Source organism: Camelina sativa, chromosome 10 (assembly GCF_000633955.1).
Source record: "Camelina sativa cultivar DH55 chromosome 10, Cs, whole genome shotgun sequence".
In the NCBI taxonomy this organism is placed as follows: Eukaryota; Viridiplantae; Streptophyta; class Magnoliopsida; order Brassicales; family Brassicaceae; genus Camelina; species Camelina sativa.
In genome coordinates this window covers 13,441,444-13,463,823 of record NC_025694.1, presented here as the reverse complement: position 1 = coordinate 13,463,823, position 22,380 = coordinate 13,441,444, and the positions used below count along the sequence as shown (strand labels likewise).

Genomic DNA, 22,380 nt, shown 5'->3' with positions numbered 1-22,380 from the left:
TTTTTTTTTTTTTGACAACATCATACAAGATTAGCTTAGAGAAGCCAATTGATAAAAAACTCGTTTACATAGGTAATTTGATGCGACTCTACTCTAACACGACGCGCCAGCTTATCTGCAATACCATTCTGTGAACGAGGGATCAAGACTAAAGAAAAGGAGAGAAATTCGTCCTTATCCGCTTCAATGTCATCCAAATTCGTCCTAAATGCGGGCCACTTGGAAGGCGAAAACACCATCTTCACCAAATCAGAACAGTCGGTGAGAAAAACAACATTCTTATTATCCGCTCCGATCATACATCTCATTGTCCAAATTAAAGCTTCCACTTCTGCATGAAGTGGTGATAGACTACGACGAAGGTTAGATGCACCCATAATGGGAGCTTCCCCCTCCAGGAGAGTACAATACCACCCTCTGCCAGAGTACTGGTCCGTCTCTTTCCAAGATTCATCCACAAAACATCTATAACCATTTGCATGGTTCCTAACCGTCCTACTAGCAATATTCATATGACTAGTGGGTGGCCGGGGACCATTCTGCAGAGATCCCAGGGGAATCTCCCTGTGCCGAAAACCAGAGTTTTGCTTCCTCCTCCGCTAGTCGTAAAATCGCAAGCGGATTGGAATCCAAGTTGCTGAATTTTTTTTTTATCATTTCTAGCCTTCCAAATATACCAAAGGATCCATGGGAAAACATCAATCTAAGGGATCTGCTAGAATCTCCAAAATAATGAGTCCATGTTTGCATAGATAGAGTTTGAGGGAAACATGCCCGAAGAAACTGGGAAATGGGACAACGCCCAAACCTGTCTAGCCGGAGGATATTTTTCTTTTCTTGAGATTCGATCGATACTCTATTATATTTATTAAACTGCATTAGATATTAAATATGAATTTTGAATTTAAAAACCTGAAATTTAATGTGAACTTTAAGCAAAAAAAATTGTTTACCTCCAAAAATATGAAACTAATTTTTATTATAAAAATATTTTACAAATATTCGCACCAAAAAAAAATATTTTACAAATATTTCACTATAAAAGTTGGGTTCACAATAAAAAAAAGGAAAAAAGTGTTCAAAGTATAACTCAATGACCACACATCCCAACTTTAAAATTATATTGCCAACTACAAAGTAAATGTATTGCATAGTGAGATATACCAATTATATGATGACAACAATCATTTTATTCTGGTACAACGTTTGTCAGAATCCATCGCTGACCAGGTTTGACCACAGTTGACCATGTTTGACCGGCGTTAACCAACAAATTTTTATTTTTTTATTATTATAGGATTAGAAACAAAAAATAAAACTGTTATATAGAATAATTTAAGGCCTTTTAATAATTAACCAAATATTTATATTCTTTATAAAGATATATTTTACATTTGTTAATGCAATCAATCTTATAATATTTTTTTCAATTGTAAAACTTAAGTATAAATAAATTAAAAATCATTGATAAATTTTTCAGATATTGCAACTTTTATTTTACCACATATCCTACTATATTAATTGAGAAGTACAATATGAAACTAACCTTATAATTTTTTCTGCATATGTTGTGATTTAAATTGTTATAAATAAAGATATATTACTCAATCTATGAAGAAAAAAATGTGTTTTAATATTAATATTGTAATTCTTTCGTAAATTTACATATATCTTGCTAAATACTAATTATTTTAGAATATTATAGTATTTTAATTTGGTTAATGTATATTACAGTTTTATAGTGATTGTTTGTTATATTTGCATCATTATTTTGTGAAATATGTTAAAGTAATCATAATATTGTAATCGTGAGCATATAAATTTAATTAATTTATCAACCACATAAATTTAGTTTTACCAATCCACCAATGTGGAACATTCAAACACACATTTAATAAAATGTTCGTGATGTTGAGCACATGTCATCATATAGTTGATATATGTGACCATGCAATACATTTACTTGGTATAGTTGGCAATACATTTTTAAAGTTGAGATGTGTGGCCATGTATTAAGCTATACTTCCTATAGTTGAACACCTTTTTCCTAAAAAAAATAAAACTCTTACAAAAGTTGAGAAAGATCAAACCATTAAAAAACCATTACCGTAATTGATCATCCAACGCCATGTAGACAAAACAATAATTTTATTCACCAAAAAGATAAAAACTATTTTTCAGAAAGTAAAATTGCTTCTTTTGACGTTTTCAGAAAAAAAAAAGAGTAACTGAAAGTCTTAAAAATATATTATATCAAAACTAAAAAAAATATGAAGACTAATGAATATTACTATATTAGTGTGAAGAATATAATATAATTATTATTTTTGTTATTTATATATGGGTAAATAGTTGCAGTAATTAAGACAGACAAATCCGTTTTATAAATTATATCGCTTTTTATTTACCATTAGTCAAGCGTAGTCCACAGTAGCGTGGTCTAAAAATAGAGGGTTTGAATGGTGGTTCGGTCAAGGTAGACAAATCTATCAGCGGATTAAACTGTTTTTTGGTCTGAATTGTATGTGGTCAATGCGACTAAATCCATCTCTATTTTTAAAATGGACAACAAATTACTGCAGACTAACTCTATTTGTATATATAAGTGGTTCGTAGTTAATATGCTGCGATTTTGTCTTTATTTTTTTGTACTGCACTACTACATACTACACTTAATAAATGGTAAATAAAAAACGGTATAATTTTATCCATCTAAACCATAGTTACTATTGAGACCCAAAATTTTGATTTATATATAGTAAAATAAGTTAAATTTTTTTTTAATACTATATTTCGGTCGGCGCAGTGAAATTGATGTGTAAATAAATAAACCATCAATAATTAAAACCCCCAATAGCAAACTTCACTTTCGTCTTCTCTCTCTCTTTCTCTGTAAACCCTAAAAAAAAAGAACGATGCCAGCTCCGACGACGGAGATCGAACCTATCGAAACACAGTCACTGAAAAAGCTCAGTAACAAATCCCTCAAACGAGCACTTGATCTTTTCGCTCCTGTCCATGGCCAATTCCCTCCTCCTGACCTCGAAGCGTTAGTCTTCTTCGATCCCCAATTTTTCAATTCCAATCTTTCCTTTGTTTTTTTCCTTGAAAAACTTTACAAAGAGTTCTTCGTTTTTCTTCTTCTAAATTTTGCAGCAAGCAGATTCGTCTTAGCCATAAGGTAAACGTCGCTTCTGTGTAATTCGTTTATTTGAGTCTCTATAATGTTGCTTCGAACTTCACGTTTATTAGGTTTTCTTATTTTTCAGTATTGTAATTAGCCTTTCTTAGCATATAAGACTACAGTTATCAAATACTGATTAAGATGGTTGATTTGCTTTAACTCTCTGTGATTCACTGATTAAAACTGTGTTCTTGAGCTGTGAGTTGTGTATAAGATTGGTTTTGGAAATTTTTCATGTACAGATGAAAGTTGCATATGGAGGTGTAGAGCCTGTGAGTCAACCTCCACGTCAACCTGACCGCAGCAATGAGCAGACTGGAACCTCCAACGCCCTTGCCCTCCCAGGTGTTTTTCAATATCATTTGTTGGTGAAAGATAAAAATTAGTTTCCTGTTTCCTATTTGAATTTCGTTTAAGCATTGCATTCTTATTGTATCTGCTCGATGAATTGTTTGCAGGTCCAGAAGGGTCCAAGAGTGTGCAAAAGGGTGTGACTGAGAATGCCCTTGTTGTTGGTCCAACTTTACAGCCTAAAGGCTTGTAAGTATTTCCTTTAGCCGTTGGTTTTGTTGATCTGTTATGCTAATTATTGTTCTACTTATACCACGAGGATGCTCATTAGATATATTTGGTTCTCGAATTGAAGGAACAATATTGGTCCCTCAGGCAAAAGCACCACTATTATACCTGCCACTGGATCCTCATCATATCAAAGGTTTTTTGTTTCGTCCTTACCCTTTCTTTTCTTCTTCATCTGTATTGAAATTCATTAACATCCATGCAAATTAGACTTCCCGAACCTGAAACTCTCAAAGCTTGTACCTTTCTAATTCTGTTTTTTTTTTTTTTCTGGTGTGCGTCTTTCTGCGTGTTAAAGGAATCTTTCAACTGCTGCATTAATGGAGAGGATACCAAGTAGATGGCCCCGCCCAGAGTGGCATGCACCATGGAAAAATTACAGGGTAAGATATGTGGCACCGTACTGTTGATGCATCACAATGATTTTGGCATTTCGCTTGTCCCCAGAAGGCTCTTTCTGTTCATTTAAGAAGTTTCTTGACTTGTGGTTAATTATTGTTTTCACAGGTCATTCAGGGGCACTTGGGTTGGGTCAGATCTGTCGCATTTGACCCGAGTAATGAATGGTTTTGTACTGGTTCAGCTGATCGTACCATCAAGGTAATAGAGAGTATTTCTTCTTCATATGAATTGTTCCGAATCTGTTTTCTTGATTCAAAACTTCCATCCTGCGGGTAAACGTCCACAACTTTAGCGCTTGTAGATGCAATCCTGAATGAAGTACACTTTCTGAATGGCTTGCTTGTGTTATATTCACTAGATATGGGATGTAGCAACTGGAGTTCTGAAGCTAACACTTACTGGGCATATCGAGCAAGTTCGAGGTTAGCCTCTTAAATTTCTTCCAGTTTCTTTCTTTTAATCTCTTAAATTTCTTGCAGTTTATCTCGTTAAGCATCTCAATGATTATCACTCGAGAGCAAGTACAAGTTTAGGCTTCTTTTATTTTTTGAATTTTGTTACAGGCCTTGCTGTAAGCAATCGACATACCTATATGTTCTCTGCTGGTGATGACAAACAAGTCAAATGCTGGGACCTTGAGCAAAATAAGGTTACAACTCTATTCTTTTCCTTATCTGAACAACTCATATCTATTATCTAATGCTCGTGGATTACTTTGATAGGTTATCCGTTCTTATCATGGTCACTTGAGTGGTGTCTATTGCTTAGCTCTCCACCCAACTTTGGACGTGTTACTAACTGGAGGGCGAGACTCTGTCTGCAGGGTTAGAAAATATCTAAAAATACTAAATCCTTTGTTTGTTAGTATATATATTGCTGCTCTTTTGATGCTTGAGCATTACTGAATTTTTCCATGTTTGCTTATTTGCAGGTCTGGGATATTCGTACCAAGATGCAAATTTTTGCACTCACAGGACATGAGAACACCGTTTGTTCTGTTTTCACTCGGCCAACTGTACGTATCTTTTCACATGGACTTCTTGTTGTTGATTTGGATTTCTTTTGGGAATCTTCTTATCATGGTAACTGGAACTCACTTGATCTGTGATGATGCAGGATCCACAAGTTGTCACTGGATCCCATGACACCACCATTAAATTTTGGGACCTTCGATATGGTGTGTCTTATCATTCTAACCTTCTGCTTGGACTTAAAAGCCATACTTCTTAATCCCTTCTCATTGTATAAACATTGGTGCAAGTATATGGTTTCATTTGAATAATGCTGGATTATATTATATGCAGGCAGAACAATGGCAACGCTAACACATCATAAGAAGTCTGTCCGAGCAATGACTCTCCATCCTAAAGAGTATGTATAGTTGCATGGCATCCACCATGTCTTTCCAACAGCCGAGTCTTTAAGACACTCAACCTACTTTTCCTAATGTTCTCTCTTTGTTTGTAGGAATGCATTTGCTTCTGCATCAGCTGACAACACCAAGAAATTTAGCCTCCCAAAGGGAGAGTTTTGCCACAACATGCTGTAAGTCTCTGCTGGATAGATATATACCCATTCTTTGGCATCTCTAAAGCTTTTGAAATAAGAGATATCATATATTTGTTGACGTGTTTGAACAATATTGTCTTTCTCCATGAAACAGTTCACAGCAGAAAACCATAATTAACGCAATGGCTGTGAACGAGGATGGTGTAATGGTCACAGGAGGTTAATAATTTTATTTCTGAAACTATTTCTTTATGTGATTGTTTGCTTTCATTATCATTGTCAACTAAAATTGATTCTGTGTGCGAATTAAGGTGATAATGGAAGTATATGGTTCTGGGACTGGAAGAGTGGTCACAGTTTCCAACAGTCAGAAACTATTGTACAGCCCGGTACGTATATTCACATATCCTGTTTCATGTTCCTTTGCTCTTGATCTACTGTTAATGGTAAGATGTAGAAGTCTCAGTATGTTCATTTAACGTAGTCAAGTATGAGTCTTGGTGAAGACCCAAATTTCAGAAGTGTAATATGATTGAGAGCTCTAAGGAAACCAAGAAAGTTTTCAAGACGGAGGATTAGGGTTTATGTAAGTAGTAAAAGGGTCTTAGTTTAATGTTGTTGGGTACATCTTATATGGCAGGTTCACTGGAGAGTGAAGCGGGTATATATGCAGCGTGTTACGATCAAACAGGTACGAGACTGGTAACATGTGAGGCCGATAAAACAATAAAGATGTGGAAAGAAGATGAGAATGCAACTCCAGAAACACACCCGATCAACTTCAAACCACCAAAGGAGATTAGGCGCTTCTAATAACTTGTATTAGCATCTCAAAGCTGTTTGTTGGAATCTCACTAGATTCATGATTCTGGTTTCTGGATCACCGTGTGAAAGGTTTTGGCGGGGAGAGAAAAGAAAAAAAACAAAAAAAGGGCCATGTACTTTGATGTATTTTAAAGGCATTTGTAATTGATTCACTTAACAAAAAATAGATCATGTACTTTTTTTCTTTTAATGTTGAGACTTGAGAGAACGTTTAACTTTCTTTCATCTCCCATCACTTTAATTCTCTTTTATTAGTCCTAATGTGATCTTATTAGGACTACATTGGCATCCCCTATCCAGACCAGATGTGTTATACGAAACCAACGTTTTAAGACGTCAATAAAATCATGAAATAATAAGACGCTTCAATGGAAGCACTAAAAAAGAGACGATGCTGGTCATGAAGCTCGTTTGGCACAATGACACCCGTGTGTTTTGTATTGTGATACGCACGACACGTTTAAGGTATCATCATTTAGATCTCACCACCACCACCGACCTCTTCTGATATTTTGTACCAAAATTACCTGTTTATTCGCAGATCTTTTATAGACTTTTTATTTTTTTATAATTTGGAACTTGCAAGTATCGTCAAGTGGAAGACGTACATTGGTTTCTACATACTTTATTTGCTCCAATACAATCAGAGCAACGCGCCTTCATAACTAAAACAAACAAACTAAAATGTGATCTTATCATCGAACTATACCAAATTACAAACAGTTTTCTGTGTTCTTCACTTGTAAGTTCTTTACTTAATAATCACATTTACAGTTTTTTTAACAGGAAAATGTCATTAAAATCTCCAAGTTACCATTTTCGTTAATTTAAATCACGAAGTTTTCATTTGTTGAAAAAAATCCTCACTTTTTTATTGACTTCTATTTAAATCATGAAGTTTTGTTGACTTCGCCGTTTGAAGCACACTGTTAACTGGCCAGACAAAGATATTAAACGGGTTAATTAGGCGTTAACAAGATCCGTTAATTACATCCCTAAATCGAACCCGATTATCAATTCCTTCCAAAATCCCCAAATCACAAATCCTAATTTGTGATTCCTCCTTTTTTCTTCGATTGGATCTTCTTCTGCGAATTCAACTAATGACTCCGGCTCCACAAACACACTTTGATGGCACTCCACGGTCAAACAAAGCTACCACCAATATCTCTGAGCTAGGACTCATCTGTTGAACTCGAAGAAGAAAAGAGAAATCGAAGAAGAAAAGAGATTATCGATTGAGATTTGAAATTTAGGGAAAATGAGAATCGATTTCTCAATTTGGGGGGGGGGGTTAAGGTGTTATAAATAGCGATGTTTTGCTATTAACGGATCTCATTAACAGATAATTAACTACGTCTAATTTCTCCATTTGGTCACTTAACGTTGTGCCTCAAAAGGCCAGATCAACAAGAATTTGCAAATTATTTGAAAGTCAACAAAATATTTGTGTTTTTTACCTCCAAATCCATAGTTTGTGTTTTAAATCAACAAAAATGATAACTTGAGGATTTTAATGACATTTTTTCTTTTTTTAATCTTCTTTTGTTACTTTGGCAGTAATTATGAGCGTGGGCCCAGAATAAGGCCCATGAGCCCAATTTTCTCTACCGTTGTGTATATAAAGCGCGCCCAAAACCCTAAAGAAAGACTCTCAAAAAACCATCACCTGAGAACACCTGACGGCGGCTTAGCACCGGTGGCTACTGCAAAAACGATTGTTTTCTTCTTAGGCTTAATACCTGCCTTTGAAAGAATATAACGATCTTTGTTTTTGCGGTAGCTAAAACGCTAAGCTCTATCGTCTTCATATCTTTTATAAAATCAATATTTCGATATATTTAAAAAAGAAAATGGCCGCTCGTTCACTCTCCGGCGCCGTCAAGCATCTTTGCTCCGCCGCATCTCGCAATCTTTCTGGTTCCATTGTCTTAAGGTACTTGTGCTTACAAGTTAGAATGACCCGTTTTTTTTTTCCAAGTTACGAACTTACAATATATATATATGCATTTACAAAATCTTTTATTTGCTTAGATCATGTACAGTTCTTAAAAATATTCAAATGACTTACATACTGTAAAAATTGTATAAATCTAATATTGACTGTTTTGAGTGTAGGCTAAAAGTTTGATCTATCATGCATCTATATCACACACGTTACTTAGATCTATTAAAGATACTTATTATGCATGATGTAATCACCTCTTTTTTCCGTTATTTTCTCTAATTTTTCATCTTTGGAAAAATATATAATCAATGTCGTCGTATTGTTGTTATTGGGAGTGTAGGAGGAGTTACGTTGCGACATCCCAGAATGTGACAGCAACAGGATTGAGTAAGGGAGGTTCCACCAGAGTTATGGTGGGGAAGATGGAACAAAGAGCTTTGGATCAAGAGGTAGAGTCTGTTTGGGGACCAGATCCAGTCACGGGATATTACAGACCCTCCAATCGTGCGGTTGAGATTGATCCAGCGGAGCTTAGAGAGTTGCTTTTGAAAAACAAAGCCAAGTCTTTCTAAAGAGGATTCTAATTGGTCGGTTCCAGGGGAAGGTTGTCGTAGGCGATTATGTTGATTCCGTGTGTTGTATCTTTTGTCATGTACGGGAGAGTTTTAAGTAAAAAATAAAAGATAATATTTATATAGTTCAAAAGTATAATTATGATTCTCCACCAACGTCAACAAAACAAGATATACTTTTCAATATCGACTTATATTGTTTACCATATAATTGTNTTTTTTTTTTTTTTTTTTTTTTTTTTTTGTCACAAATATGTTGTCTTGTCTTATATCAAAGACAACAAAGGTTGTGTACTAGCAGTAGATTATGATGGTTTCAGGTTTCACCCACATTTTTGTTGAGGCTGCTAATAATACTCTGATACAATGTAATCGGGTAATATGCTGCTATCTAGCTTCATTACAGGATCTAATCGAGTAACAACAATGTACGAAGTACTTGTTTGCCACAATCAATTATGAATGAATCGTGTTAAACTGTGTAGGGATCTAGATCTTGGCATCATCTAAGCTATATACTGAGATCAAAATTTTTTGGATGCTTTGAGAAGAAGATGAACCTTGTGTCCTTCCTAATGAACCAAATTATTGAGCTACTTATATATATTAGTGGGAAAGTTTCTCAAACCAGATTTGAAAAAATAAGAAGAGAGTATACATATATTATGGAACCGATACTTTTTATAAATCAGGATAAGTTATTATTGTCAATAATAGTGTCCAAGAATAATATGTAATAATCTTCAAATTAATCTAATTTTTGTCCAAAGAATAACGTACACAAGATCGCACACCACAATAATGGACACAAAAATAGACAGATTTATATTTATAAACTATAAGACCCAGATTAACAAGCTCTTCACGATATAAAAAAAACAAAAACAAAAAAATCTAGTAAACTGATTTGTTGTAAATTTTATCACAACGAAAGAGAAATAGATTTAAGAGAGGAGAGGGACAACACTTGATGTGAGACCTTCCTCTTCATCTTGAGCAATTTCACTCCCGCCGTTGCTTAAACCAACCGGTTTGGCATTTCTATAAATTCCATAAAGTATGAGTTGCATTGTCCCAAACACAAACCCCACTCCATTTGGCACCTACTCATTGTTTAACCACAAAAAGAAAGAACAAAAAATATTATAAATTAAGAACAAAATACTTTATTCTCAACAGCATAATCAATCAAATTTCAAACACCTATCCGAAACCTCAAGAAGACGCATTAGGAAAAAGACCCCACGAAATAGTAGTTGTTGCATATTGTAGACCAGACACTTTAATTCTCTAAAAAGACTAATTGTTTGTAAACATCACCACATAAAATCATTTGTTTGATGTTGGAGGCTTGGAGTCCACATTTTTCAATTTCTTTAAAAACATTATGCATATAAATCTACATTTTCTTCCAGAAGATCTTTTTTCCCCCTTATAAACTAGGTGTCAAGAAAACGACAATCTATTTTAGAGTTATTGTTTGAATATTAAAGAGACATGGGGTCGATTGAAGAAATAGCTTCGTTGAGTTTTCGTGCTTTGTTCTTTTGTGTATGTCCAAAGCCAAAGACTATGAGACATGAGACACTGGGGACAGCATGAGAGCGTACGTCGGAGTTATAACCATAAATATGTGATCAAAACAGTAAAAAAAAGAAAGAACGATACTTACGAGTAAGAATACGTCGTGTTGGAGTGAAGCATAAACAGCCCAAATCGCGCCGTTTAAGAAGAGAAAAAACGACAACCAAAACGGCATGTATTTCACGCTCTTCGTCGTCACTACTGTTTTCTGTAAATTTAATTAACAAAAACACTTGTATTAAGTTTGTTTTATTATAATAACAGATGATAAACTAGAAAAACATAAATCTATTTTATTTTTGTCGCACAAAAAAATATGAAAACGAAAATGATACGTATATGCCTTTTGATACGTATATGTCTTTATCTAATATTTTATATATAAAATGGGCCCACGAAAAAAGTCGTGATGCATTATTATAGCTGGGAAAAATAAATATAACAATTGTGACGTTTATTTTCAAATTTTATATGTAGAAAAATCTAATGACGTACAAGTTTTTCTAATTGATATGTGACTGTGATTTTTTTTTAAAGACGTGCTTAAAAATGCCATTTGGTGGTTGTTGGTTTATAATATGATGATGATTGCATGTGTGAACGAAAATAACCTTTATAAACTAAATGAACAACTACCACAAAAATGAACCTAGATATGCCTTATTTCTGAAAGAAAAAAAAACAAATAAAAAAATAAATCTACTATAAACGATATTCGAACTCCACTAACTAAAAAACAAAACTAAATTAATTAAAATCATTATGTTTTAATGCAAAAATTTAGTCTTCAGACCAGGTGGGTCACTTTTGATTATGGACAGCCACAGGAAAAGAAAAAAAACAATTAATAATTTATGCAATTTCAAAAAGGACCAAGTGGGATATGGACGATGATATCATAATTTCAAAACGTGGGTGATATAAAAAGTACCTAAACGCTACTAAACGCAATGAAATTGACAGATAGGTGGAAGAAATTAAGATTAAGGAATGAACTTACCATAGCAGAAAGAGGAGAACCATACATTATAATGTTTAGACCAGCAGATATGAAACCTATCGATTGAGAACGCATCTTCTCATCTTCAAACGCACTTCTCGTTGCTACAATCGCTACGATTGGGAAGAATACGTTCAACATCGCTACCACTATTATTGTGTTCAACTGTCAAAAGAGAAAACAAAAGTAACATATCAGTTTGAGCATAAAAATATATAAAGTTTCAATCATACGAACCAAAACACTTTGTAAAATGTTGAAATATATTGGAAAATTTTACTTTACAAGTCATCCTAGACTCCCTATTGTATATGTCTTATAACAAGTGGATCAAATATTTTAATCAACTTGACTTTAGGGAGAAAAACATTAATCAATTTAAAATGCGACATAGAAATCTGATAATCAGATCCAAATCTGAATAAAAATGCATCAAATAAAATGAAGATTTTAGCCAGCTATCATATAAGAAACACTAAAGATCATACACATATATAAAAACAAAAAAAATGAAAAAAACCTTGAGATGTCGAGGGGCATAAAAGAGAAAAAGTGAAACGTAGATGGTTTCAACAAAAGCACCAAATCCATTGACGGTGGAAACAAGATACTCTCCGGGAGTAACGATGCCGTAATATGTCCATAAAGACGATCCTAGCAACGTGCAAATATATGGCAAGCTTTTGTACTCCTCCGTCGATCTCCGCTTTACTATTTTCCAAAACGTCTCCCTGATGATTTTGTATATTAATTTTGGACCGATCGATGATAAAAAAAAACTATAGAGTATATGACTCAGTTTTGTTACTTGTTACAAAAATTAAAAGAGAGAAAGAGAGTGAGCTCACACTGGTGATAGGAAGACGAGAACGGAGATTACATTTCCTGCGTCGTTCAAACACCAAATCATAAGATACGAGGTTACCGACACACATATATGTTTACATCATCATACACGATCGTGAAGATGTGTACGTAGTAGAGATATTATAAGGATACGTGCAAAGAAGGTGTTACCTATGACTCCAATATAAAAACTTGGCTCTGCCATTTTTGGAGAAATAATTTTGAGAAAGAGAGACAGAGAGACAGAGAGAGATGGGGAAGGGGAGGAGGCTTCTTACTTAATTCGGGGAAACGTGACTTTTGGGTTTTATAATGTTTTATTTATTTGTTCACACTATAATGGGCCACTATAATGTATCCAAGTATGCAACTGTGTATATACTATATAAGTATATTGCTGTGAATGGTGGTTAATTACTATTGGACAATTGCTATTGGATGAATGACAAGAAACACACAATTTAATGAGTTGGGGTAAAAGAAATTATAGGATTTTTCTTTTTTTTTTTTTTCATGTTATAAAAAATAAGGTTAGTGGAATATAGATTTCCCTCCGGTATATGTAATAATATTGTACAATTAAAATTGGGAAAAATGTCGAAAAATCACGAATTTTCAAATTTGGGAAGAAAAAAGCATGAACTTTCGAAATGTTATTTAAGTCTTAAACTTTCCGTTGACTTTTCAATAAAATAGCTAAATTTCATTGACCCGGTCATTTAAGTCATTACGTTAAATGTCTGTTAAAATCACAATAGCGGAGCTAACTTCCGTTAACAGTAAAACGACATCATTTCAAAAAAAATAAACCTTAAAAAAAAATTGGTATTCGAACCCGTTACCTTAAAAAAGTTTTCCATGTAGTCATATCCAACTGAGCTACATTGTTTAGTTAACCAGTAAAGAAACGCATAAAGTGATATTGTTACTCAAAATCTTTAAATCAAAAACACTAAACCATTTCTCGATTTACTGATACGGTTAGCTGGTTCTCTGCAACGTTGGAACTTCCTCTTTGTCCGACGGAGAAGGCGATGGTCTAATTTACCGGAGAAGTTGTGATTTTAAAGGATATTTAGCATAATGCCTTAAATGGCCGGGTAAATGAAACTTGCATATTTTATTGAAAAGTTAACAGAAAATTTGGGATTTAAATGACATTTTGAAAGTTCATGCTTTTTTCTTCCCAAATTTGAAAGTTCATGATTTTTTTGACATTTTTTCCAATTTTAATTAGTGGGATATAATTTTAAATTAGCGTTTAGAGTTTTGGTTCCACACTTTCCCAGATTTGAGACTAAATTTGACATTTAATATGAAACAATAATTTATCTTAAATTAGCGTTTAGAGTTCACTTATTTTTGAACCTTAACATTTATAAACAACAAATATGTAATATTAATAATAAAAAGAATTTTTGTAAAATGCCTTAGATGTTTCAGTAACAATAAAATGTTATTGAAGTTATATTTTTTATAATGGTTTAAAAAGTTTATGTTAAGAAACACTTGCAAAGACAAAAAAAAAATATGACCAATACACATTTGTTTCTTTCCTATATTTATATATATATATATATATATATATTTTGGAAAAACTGTTTCTTTCCTATTTTTCTAACTTATTTCACACTTAAAATTCTCATATTATTTTATAAAATTGTCAGGCAATAAATTTTATTGAATTTCCATAATAAATATATTCATATGTAAAAAACCATAAATAGGTATTAATCTAATGATATAATTTTGAATTTTTAAGTAGGATTGAAAAAATTGAAGTACTATCTACTTACAATTTAATTCACATAGACAACTTATATAATGTAGTCTATAGTTATCATAAATTATTTTTTTTAATGTGATTAATTTAGTAGAAATTCAAAAGATCTAGTTAAGCGAAGAAGAATAAATACAAAGGACACGAATACCTTAATTTTAATATTACGTGCCAAATAATCGAGCAAACTATTAAAAACCCGAAAAAATGCAAGAAAGTTGAACATGAGAAATATACTATTATGGATGTTATGGTGTGTTCAAGAAGATATGATCAACACACATGTATGCTTAACTGTCTGTAACTCCTTTCACATTTATTAAATTAGGTGCATAATCACAAAAAAAAATTAAAAATTTATTTATATTTTAAATATGTGAGGTTTTATTTGGTTTGATATTTTAGTATATATATATATTATTTAATTTTGGATATATTTTTATATATCGTGTGACCGTATTGCCTTACCTCTTTTATAGTCCTATATGAATCTTGAACCTGTTGAGAAATTTTAACTTATTTGTGAAGTTAAATTGATCTTATTAACATCACTTATTGGAGCTACAATATTGTTTATATTTTTATACCTCTTCCATTTATATTCGAGGTAATTTTACATGTTTTAAGAAAACAATTTAATTTTCTATTTTATTTTTTTGCTAATACAATATTTCATTTGTTATAAATATTTTATAAATTTCAAATGAAAGATAAAACTAAAAATTTAATTAATAAAGTTGTATCATAAATATAAAACAATAATTAATACTAAACAAAAATTTCACGTATATATTTTGTGTTATGCTAAACCAAAGTTAATCTCCATGACATTCAAGATAAGGTTCAGCAAAGAACAGAGAGCTGGCATACTAAATTCTTAACAGCAGCGGGAAAAGAAACTCTAATCAAGGCAGTAGCTTATGTGATGCCTGTTTTCTCTATGAATTGTTTCCAACTTCCAATGGAGATTTGTTCAGAAATAGATAGCATGCTGGCTCGATTTTGGTGGGGTACAACAAAAGACAAACGTAAAGTTTCCTGGGTAGCTTGGAAGAAGATGGTTGTGTCTAAAAGGAATGGAGGTCTAGGCTTTCGAGACCTACACATGTTTAATCAAGCGCTTTTGGCTTATCAGGTGTGGAAACTAATAAATAGACCCCACTGTCTCCTATTCAGACTCTTAAAAGCGAGATATTTCAGAGATGAAAGCTTTTTCACGGCAAAGGGAATTCAAATAAGCATTGGCGATGGATCTACTACGAACCTTGTTTCATACCCATGGATGCCAACAATACCTGCTCGGCCCCCACGGGTACTACCAATGTCTGACTCTACCTTGTTTGTGGCAGATATTATTAATCCATTGACTCAACAATGAGATGAAGATAAAATACAAGAAGTGGTCCTGCCGTAAGATTGTTATCTGATCTACAAACTATTTCTCCCTACAACACCATCACCTGATACTTACTTATGGAGCCACACCAAAGATGGCACTTATACAGTCAAATCTGGCTACTGGCTGCCGATGAACTCAAGGATGGATCAAGAAAGACCACAACCACCTTTGGCAACTTCACCTGCATTGGCAACTGGAATCTGGCAGACGCACATAACACCAAAGCTAAAACACTTTCTGTGGCGAGTGGCATCAAGGGCTATTGGAGTGGGTGAGAATTTACTCACACGCAACATCAACGTGAATCCATACTGTGTAAGGTGCTGTTCTATACTTGAGACTACAGACCATATGCTGTTTTCATGCCCATACGCAAGCCGAGTGTGGCGACAGGCCGGTTATCCCATCTCTCAACTATGTGACCCTACCAGATCGGTCGATGAGAAGTTGTTATCACTTATTGCTCTCTATAAAGATAGGACTATTGATGCAATCTTTCGATCTCAACCATTCTGGCTATTATGGCGGATATGGAAAGGTCGAAATGATCTTGTTTTTAACAAGAAGTTAATAAGTGAAAGTACTCTCATCAACCAAGCAACATCGGACACAAAGGATTGGATTACTCATACAGAAACTACGACCAACACATCAGACCATATGAGAACTCGACAGCGACGCTCTGGATGGACAAGACCCCAACCAGGGTGGGTAAAGTGTAATTATGATGCATCACATCATGAAGGTGACAGAGAATCCGGAATAGGATGGATAATCCGAGATTCAAATGGCCAAGTACTACACTGCGGTATGGGTAAATTCCAAGGACGTCTGACTATAGAAGAATCTGAATGCTCTGCCCTAGTATGGGCAATTCAGTCATGCTGGGGATTGGGCTACCGGTCGATAATTTTTGAAGGGGACAACATAAATATCCCAAGACTACTCAATGCAGATGGCAACAATCCGCGACTGAAAAGGTTTTTGGACACTATCTGAGGGTGGCGACATAGTTTCAACTCAATGATCTTCTCTTTTCGTCATCGGGAAAGCAATTCTTGTGCTGATATTTTAGCAAAAAAAGTAGTCACACATCCCTCACCATGGGAAATCTATCATTCATGTCCATAGTTTTTAAGGCAATTTGTACACTCTGATGCAAACTCTGTTTAGTAATAAAATTATTTTGGAAGGAAAAAAAAAAAAAATAATAATCTCCATGAATTTGGGCCTTGAGATATGAGTATCGACTATCGAGGTTCACGACACATTTGGGCCGTTGGACCCAATTAGCTCAGAAACGATGTCGTATCAATGAGTTCCAATCTATGCAGTTATCATCAGTATCTTGACTCCGACACGAAAAATACTATACGAAAGTACTGACTACTACTAGTGTGAGACTATATAGCCTCCGTGCTTTACGCTTTCCTCTCTTCCTTCTTCAGCAAATCTGATTTTCAAAAAAAGGTTCACCGACGAACGAAATTGAAGAAAAAAAGAAAAAGATGAGTGACGGGAGAAGGAAGAAGAGCGTGAACGGAGGAGGTGCGCCGGCGCAAACTATCTCAGATGATCGGAGATCTAGTCTTCCGGAACTCGAAGCTTCTCCACCGGTTGGGAAACGAGCTGTTATCAAGAGTGCTGATATGAAAGAGGATATGCAGAAGGAAGCTATCGAAATCGCCGTCTCCGTTAGTCTCTCTCTGACTCTCCCCCTTTGTGTACATTCTTCGGATTTAGGGGTTTTTCATATCTTGATCTTGAGTTTTTTAGGGTATGACGTGATGCTTATTGATTTGTGCCATGTGATATATATTTATTTTAGGAAATACTAACTGATTTATCATCTCCTGGAGTTTGATTTGGTCTTATTGCTCTCAATCTCAACTCTCGAAATCTGATTTTGGTTATAGGCGAGGGAACTGTTCACCTGATTAATCGATTGGTTCAACTGAGAGTATCTCAAAATTATATATGGAGTGATTGATGTATACTACTGCGAAATGAGGATTTTACATATCAGAATCTGGGGTTTTGCTTTTTTTTTTGTAGGCATTTGAGAAGTACAGTGTGGAGAAGGATATAGCTGAGAATATAAAGAAGGAGTTTGACAAGAAACATGGTGCTACTTGGCATTGCATTGTTGGTCGCAACTTTGGTTAGTTCCTTTCCTTCTTCACTTAAGTTCAAACAATGCCCACCTTAAGGAGTATATACTAGTGATTTCTTAGTAGCTAAATCTGGTTTTGAACATATTGTCGTCGTTGGTTTATCCATTTTTCTTTGATTTTCGTTTGGTTAATATGTGAGTAAGATCAATGGTTTGGTTGCTTCTCTGTCCTAACTTTACTTAATTTGGGACAATTGTTTGTATTGCGCGCTTGAATGGTTTTTGAAGAAAAGTTTGGGTTAGGTTTTGGTCCCAGTGACATGGAAGTTCGATATTGCAAATGATAGGAATGTTGGTACCACCAAGCTAGGTATTCATTTTCTGATGGAATCAATTAAGTTTTGGGTTATGTTTTTGGTCCCAAGGATGTGGTAACACCCCCTTAGCCTCACAGTTTGTGGATTTAAGCTTTTCTTTACTTAGCAAAAGTACTCATGTGCATACATCAACAATCAAGTGATATGTCTTAGCAAAAGTATTCATGTGCATGATACATCAACAAACAAGTGATATATCTTACTGGCTTTCTATTATTTGTCTGTAGAATCTAATTGCCATCCTCGTTTGATACTTATTCGACGATCTCTATTTCTGCAGGTTCTTATGTAACGCACGAGACAAACCATTTCGTTTACTTCTACCTCGACCAGAAAGCTGTCCTGCTATTCAAGTCTGGTTAAGAATTGGAAAAAACCAAGCAAAGCTCATTGTGATGTTTGAGTCGGCATTATCATCAATCATGGCGTTGTAGTTAGTATCTTGTTTTTGTATGTATGTGTTACTTTTAAGGCTTTTAACCAACCAGATTTGGAGAATAAACCCCCTTTAAAAGTCTTTCAGTACATGTCATGCATCTTCGTCAAATGTAAATTTGATTTCACCATATTTAAAAAAACTCAGCTTTGATTAATCTAAATTGTCGGTTTGTGTTGCTTTTTTTTTTCTTCTTTTACATAAATTTAGTCAAAACTAGAAAGATCGCCTTATGAACATGAATTTGGTATTTTCGAAGTTAAGGGGTGTCATATGTGAAACACACAAAAGTTTGGGATTCGAATAGTAAATTCCGGTTTAGAATTAGACTCGATGACAAAAATTACCGAATTTTATATTGATTTCCACGATTCTGACCAAAAAGACAAAAGAGAGAAGAGAAGACTGTTGAATTTTGTATTGCATCGATCGGAGAATGGCGACGTCAATGATACAGAGGATGTTCAAGCAAGGCACCAAGATCGTCTGCGTCGGGCGTAACTACGCCGCTCACGCCAAAGAACTAGGCAACGCCGTCCCCAAGGTTTCTTCAACCTCTCTCTCCCTCTTTTTCTGAATTAAAAACGATTTCTGAGATTCTCGTGGTCTCTTTTGAATCTCTCTGTAATTATGGAGTTTTTGTTATTCACTACCATTTTGATCCAAGATTGAAAGCTTTGCGTGTTGCTTTCCTCGAGAAACTATGAAATCGGAGAGTTTAACAAAGTTAGTGATGTGTGAATCTTGAAAAATTGGGAAACAGGAACCAGTGATATTCTTGAAGCCAACATCATCCTACTTAGAAAACGGAGGAACGATTGAGATACCACATCCTTTGGATTCACTTCACCATGAAGTGGAACTTGCTTTAGTTATTGGACAGAAGGCTAGAGATGTTCCTGAATCTATTGCTATGGATTACATTGGAGGTATGTGTTTTCTTAGTGTATAATATTATTAGCTTCTTCGTCATTTCTTATTGTATTTTCATCGTTTTTTTTTTTTCTGAAGGATATGCGGTTGCTCTTGATATGACTGCTCGGGAACTCCAAGCTTCTGCTAAGGTAGGAAACCTAGTTTTAGTTCATTATCAATGGATCTTGTTGGGGGTGTACATGTATACAATGTTGTTTCTTTTATTCTCTTACTGCTTTGCATTTACCAATCCTTTGAACCAGTCTATGTTAAACCTGCACAAATGGTCAAAACATCAATGATACAACTCGTTCTTTGTTCATATCTCTTCTATAAGCTCTATAGATCGATTTTTTTGTATTTGGGGTCATGAATTGGGCTTTTCAGACTGTTTTCAACCACCATTTATATAAACCAAAATCATGGATTTGAGGTTTTGCATGAAGAGTGATCTGTTTATCAGTTTAGTTTTGTGCTTAAACATATATCGTGTTTTCATTCTCTTTTTCAGGCAGCTGGTCTCCCATGGACGCTTGCTAAAGGACAAGATACCTTCACTCCTATCAGCTCTGTTGTAAGTATTGATCTCAAACCTAGATGCTAGTTTCTCCAACACACCATATAGCTAGTTTATATGAGAAATGCTACTTTTGTGCTGTTTGATGCACCCATATATTTTGTTTGTCTGATTGCAATGTGATCAGATTGTAGTATATGCGGTTTAGGGTATGACAACAAATTGTTTGCTTTGTCATATTATGCCTGTTGTGTGTTTTATATTTTGTTTGAGACTAGACATGAGGATCATATGTCCTATCCTGCTGAGAGTTTAAACACTTTACGATCTTCTAGATTAATTTGGTTTCTTGTGTCACTTTTCAGCTGCCAAAGGCGATGGTGCATGATCCTGACAATCTAGAACTTTGGCTTAAGGTTTTGTCCCTCCCCCCCACTCTCTTGTTCTGTTGTCACTTAAAANGAAATGCTACTTTTGTGCTGTTTGATGGACCCATATATATTGTTTGTCTGATTGCAATGTGATCAGATTGTAGTATATGCGGTTTAGGGTATGACAACAAATTCTTTGCTTTGTCATATTATGCCTGTTGTGTGCTTTATATTTAGTTTGAGACTAGAAAAGTCTCGTTGCAGTCAGGAGGTTTAATGATATCAACTTGACATGAGGATCATATGTCCTATCCTGCTGAGAGTTAAAACACTTTACGATCATCTAGATTAATTTGGTTTCTTGTGTCACTTTTCAGCTGCCAAAGGCGATGGTGCATGATCCTGACAATCTAGAACTTTGGCTTAAGGTTTTGTCCCTCCCCCCCACTCTCTTGTTCTGTTGTCACTTAAAAAGTTATTTCCCCACTTTAAGAATCTGCAGTGGCTAAACTGAATCTAATATGTGACAGGTTGATGGTGAAACAAGACAAAAGGGTGTGACAAAAGATATGATCTTCAAGGTCCCGTACCTCATCAGCTACATAAGTTCTATAATGACCCTTTACGAAGGAGATGTCATCTTGACAGGTACTGACATATATATAACTTTTGTGTGTGTATTCCCATCTCAAAATATTCAGAACGTATAAAAACAATCCCTTCAAATTATAGGCACACCAGAAGGTGTTGGACCTGTAAAGATAGGTCAGAAGATAACGGCCGGGATCACTGGTTTATCTGAAGTTCAATTCGATGTCGAAAGGCGTGTGAAGCCCTTGAGCTCTTAGGTTATAATTTTGTTTTCATACAAAATGTCGATCTTACAAAATCATCTCTTATTTTAATCAAATTACAGTGTTTTCCTTACACTTGAGAAGGGAGAATGTAACGTTTTAGTAAAACTTGTACCTCTTTCATTTGTAATTTCTAATAACAGTGGCTAGAGCGGTTTAGATTGTTTGTATGGGAACCATTTGGAAAGTTGTGATATTTATAATCATTGGAATCGGCGAGATTTGATGTATTGTCGTTTACAACATTCCCATTAATCCTGATTATATACGTTATACAAGAGTTTCTTGGATTCAAAGAGAGAGTGTTTAATAAAAAATAAAAGGCTAAAATAGTTAAGGGCTGAAAGGACAAAGAGAAGTCTGAACCAACCGAGTTAACCCAAGATACCGAAACAGCTTAAAAGAGTTGGTTGAAGCAGCAGAGAATCAAGGAAGCATATTTTATCCCCTCAAGCAAATTGGGGACTTAGATCTTATCTGACATTGAATGTATCAAACTTTTATTATTACAGTATTTGTTCTGGAGAATCTCATACCGAGTTGGTTAAAGTTTGGAAATGATATTTTCTTTTGATATAGAAAGTGGGAACCAACGTGAATCATCGAATATAAAGAAAGGTGTGGAGAGAAGCTCAAAGTCCTCTATTCCCTATCTCTTGGCACAAAGTCAAAGTTGTGACATATTTGAATTTGAGTATAAATAAACTCGTGGGCTCAAGCCGTGGGTTTATTAAATTATGATATATAAGCCCAAGAAGCCCAATCGACCATATTTACTTTGGCTGTGCTTTCTCTTCTTCAGTCTTCACCACTGTAGTTTTTTTGTAAAGTTTGCATTTTTATCTCTCACTCAATCCTTGTCTCGTAGCAGAAAAATGTCAGAGAAAGGAGGCAAAGGGCTCAAATCCTCTCTCAAGTCCAAAGATGGTTTGTGTATTCCCCCACTCTGTTCTTTCTTGTTAATTATCGTTTTCCTCGAGACTCGGTTGCTAAGTTCTAGGGTTCTTTTTTTAATTGGTGAAGGAGGGAAGGATGGGAACTCAACAAACCCCAAGAAGGGTAGAAAAATCCACTTTGATCAACAAGGTTTAACCTTTTTCATCATCTTCTTCTTCTCTTTATCTGATTTACGAATTCAAAGTCTCAAGCTTTTTTTTTTTTTTTTTTTT

The 22,380-nt window shown here is 34.6% G+C and overlaps 6 protein-coding genes and 1 pseudogene across 6 annotated transcripts in view; 6 read left to right on the top strand and 1 right to left on the bottom strand.

Moving 5' to 3' along the window:
* Positions 1-367, top strand: part of LOC104720336 (condensin-2 complex subunit D3-like) — a 6,054-nt gene extending 5,687 nt beyond the window's left edge. The window contains exon 11 of the mRNA XM_010438257.1: positions 342-367. Within this exon, the coding sequence (XP_010436559.1) occupies positions 342-367 (26 nt within the window). The remainder of the gene's footprint in view (positions 1-341) is intronic.
* LOC104718804 (protein pleiotropic regulatory locus 1) lies at positions 2,861-6,719 on the top strand. Its single transcript, XM_010436608.2, has 17 exons — positions 2,861-3,049; positions 3,157-3,181; positions 3,427-3,529; positions 3,643-3,724; positions 3,831-3,899; positions 4,062-4,146; positions 4,271-4,363; positions 4,524-4,587; positions 4,729-4,814; positions 4,888-4,989; positions 5,097-5,180; positions 5,282-5,342; positions 5,470-5,536; positions 5,633-5,710; positions 5,829-5,893; positions 5,986-6,063; positions 6,315-6,719. Exons 1-17 carry the CDS (start codon positions 2,916-2,918, stop codon positions 6,485-6,487), a joined length of 1,449 nt encoding a protein of 482 aa, XP_010434910.1. The 5' UTR covers positions 2,861-2,915; the 3' UTR covers positions 6,488-6,719.
* LOC104718803 (late embryogenesis abundant protein Lea5-like) lies at positions 8,157-9,144 on the top strand. The gene is made up of 2 exons (XM_010436607.2): positions 8,157-8,435; positions 8,788-9,144. Exons 1-2 carry the CDS (start codon positions 8,353-8,355, stop codon positions 9,017-9,019), a joined length of 315 nt encoding a protein of 104 aa, XP_010434909.1. The 5' UTR covers positions 8,157-8,352; the 3' UTR covers positions 9,020-9,144.
* Positions 9,822-12,753, bottom strand: LOC104718802 (bidirectional sugar transporter SWEET17). Its single transcript, XM_010436606.1, has 6 exons — positions 12,621-12,753; positions 12,452-12,488; positions 12,124-12,334; positions 11,604-11,768; positions 10,692-10,811; positions 9,822-10,122 (listed from the first exon to the last, which is right to left on the bottom strand). Exons 1-6 carry the CDS (start codon positions 12,652-12,654, stop codon positions 9,964-9,966), a joined length of 726 nt encoding a protein of 241 aa, XP_010434908.1. The 5' UTR covers positions 12,655-12,753; the 3' UTR covers positions 9,822-9,963.
* LOC104718801 (dynein light chain 1, cytoplasmic) lies at positions 17,006-18,711 on the top strand. The gene is made up of 3 exons (XM_010436604.2): positions 17,006-17,322; positions 17,684-17,789; positions 18,399-18,711. The coding sequence occupies exons 1-3, from the start codon at positions 17,137-17,139 to the stop codon at positions 18,479-18,481; spliced, it is 375 nt and encodes a 124-aa protein (XP_010434906.1). The 5' UTR covers positions 17,006-17,136; the 3' UTR covers positions 18,482-18,711.
* LOC104718800 (acylpyruvase FAHD1, mitochondrial) lies at positions 18,926-21,441 on the top strand. The gene is made up of 7 exons (XM_010436603.2): positions 18,926-19,098; positions 19,318-19,483; positions 19,566-19,618; positions 19,981-20,043; positions 20,352-20,402; positions 20,888-21,005; positions 21,090-21,441. The coding sequence occupies exons 1-7, from the start codon at positions 18,991-18,993 to the stop codon at positions 21,203-21,205; spliced, it is 675 nt and encodes a 224-aa protein (XP_010434905.1). The 5' UTR covers positions 18,926-18,990; the 3' UTR covers positions 21,206-21,441.
* LOC104718799 overlaps positions 22,034-22,380 on the top strand; it is a 1,837-nt pseudogene continuing 1,490 nt past the window's right edge.

What these genes read in the sequence shown, in the direction of transcription:
- LOC104718803 (XM_010436607.2), top strand. Translation starts at nt 8,353, where the DNA reads ATGGCCGCTCGTTCACTCTCCGGCGCCGTCAAGCATCTTTGCTCCGCC. An exon ending in TCTGGTTCCATTGTCTTAAG is followed by an intron (nt 8,436 to 8,787) that starts GTACTTGTGCTT and finishes TTGGGAGTGTAG; the next exon opens with GAGGAGTTACGTTGCGACAT.
- LOC104718804 (XM_010436608.2), top strand. Translation starts at nt 2,916, where the DNA reads ATGCCAGCTCCGACGACGGAGATCGAACCTATCGAAACACAGTCACTG. An exon ending in GGGACCTTGAGCAAAATAAG is followed by an intron (nt 4,815 to 4,887) that starts GTTACAACTCTA and finishes TTACTTTGATAG; the next exon opens with GTTATCCGTTCTTATCATGG. An exon ending in CTGTTTTCACTCGGCCAACT is followed by an intron (nt 5,181 to 5,281) that starts GTACGTATCTTT and finishes GTGATGATGCAG; the next exon opens with GATCCACAAGTTGTCACTGG.
- LOC104718800 (XM_010436603.2), top strand. Translation starts at nt 18,991, where the DNA reads ATGGCGACGTCAATGATACAGAGGATGTTCAAGCAAGGCACCAAGATC. An exon ending in TAGGCAACGCCGTCCCCAAG is followed by an intron (nt 19,099 to 19,317) that starts GTTTCTTCAACC and finishes ATTGGGAAACAG; the next exon opens with GAACCAGTGATATTCTTGAA. An exon ending in AGGAGATGTCATCTTGACAG is followed by an intron (nt 21,006 to 21,089) that starts GTACTGACATAT and finishes TTCAAATTATAG; the next exon opens with GCACACCAGAAGGTGTTGGA.
- LOC104718802 (XM_010436606.1), bottom strand. Translation starts at nt 12,654, where the DNA reads ATGGCAGAGCCAAGTTTTTATATTGGAGTCATAG. An exon ending in GTTCTCCTCTTTCTGCTATG is followed by an intron (nt 10,812 to 11,603) that starts GTAAGTTCATTC and finishes TTAAATTTACAG; the next exon opens with AAAACAGTAGTGACGACGAA. An exon ending in AACACGACGTATTCTTACTC is followed by an intron (nt 10,123 to 10,691) that starts GTAAGTATCGTT and finishes AACAATGAGTAG; the next exon opens with GTGCCAAATGGAGTGGGGTT.
- LOC104718801 (XM_010436604.2), top strand. Translation starts at nt 17,137, where the DNA reads ATGAGTGACGGGAGAAGGAAGAAGAGCGTGAACGGAGGAGGTGCGCCG. An exon ending in CTATCGAAATCGCCGTCTCC is followed by an intron (nt 17,323 to 17,683) that starts GTTAGTCTCTCT and finishes TTTTTTTTGTAG; the next exon opens with GCATTTGAGAAGTACAGTGT. An exon ending in CATTGTTGGTCGCAACTTTG is followed by an intron (nt 17,790 to 18,398) that starts GTTAGTTCCTTT and finishes CTATTTCTGCAG; the next exon opens with GTTCTTATGTAACGCACGAG.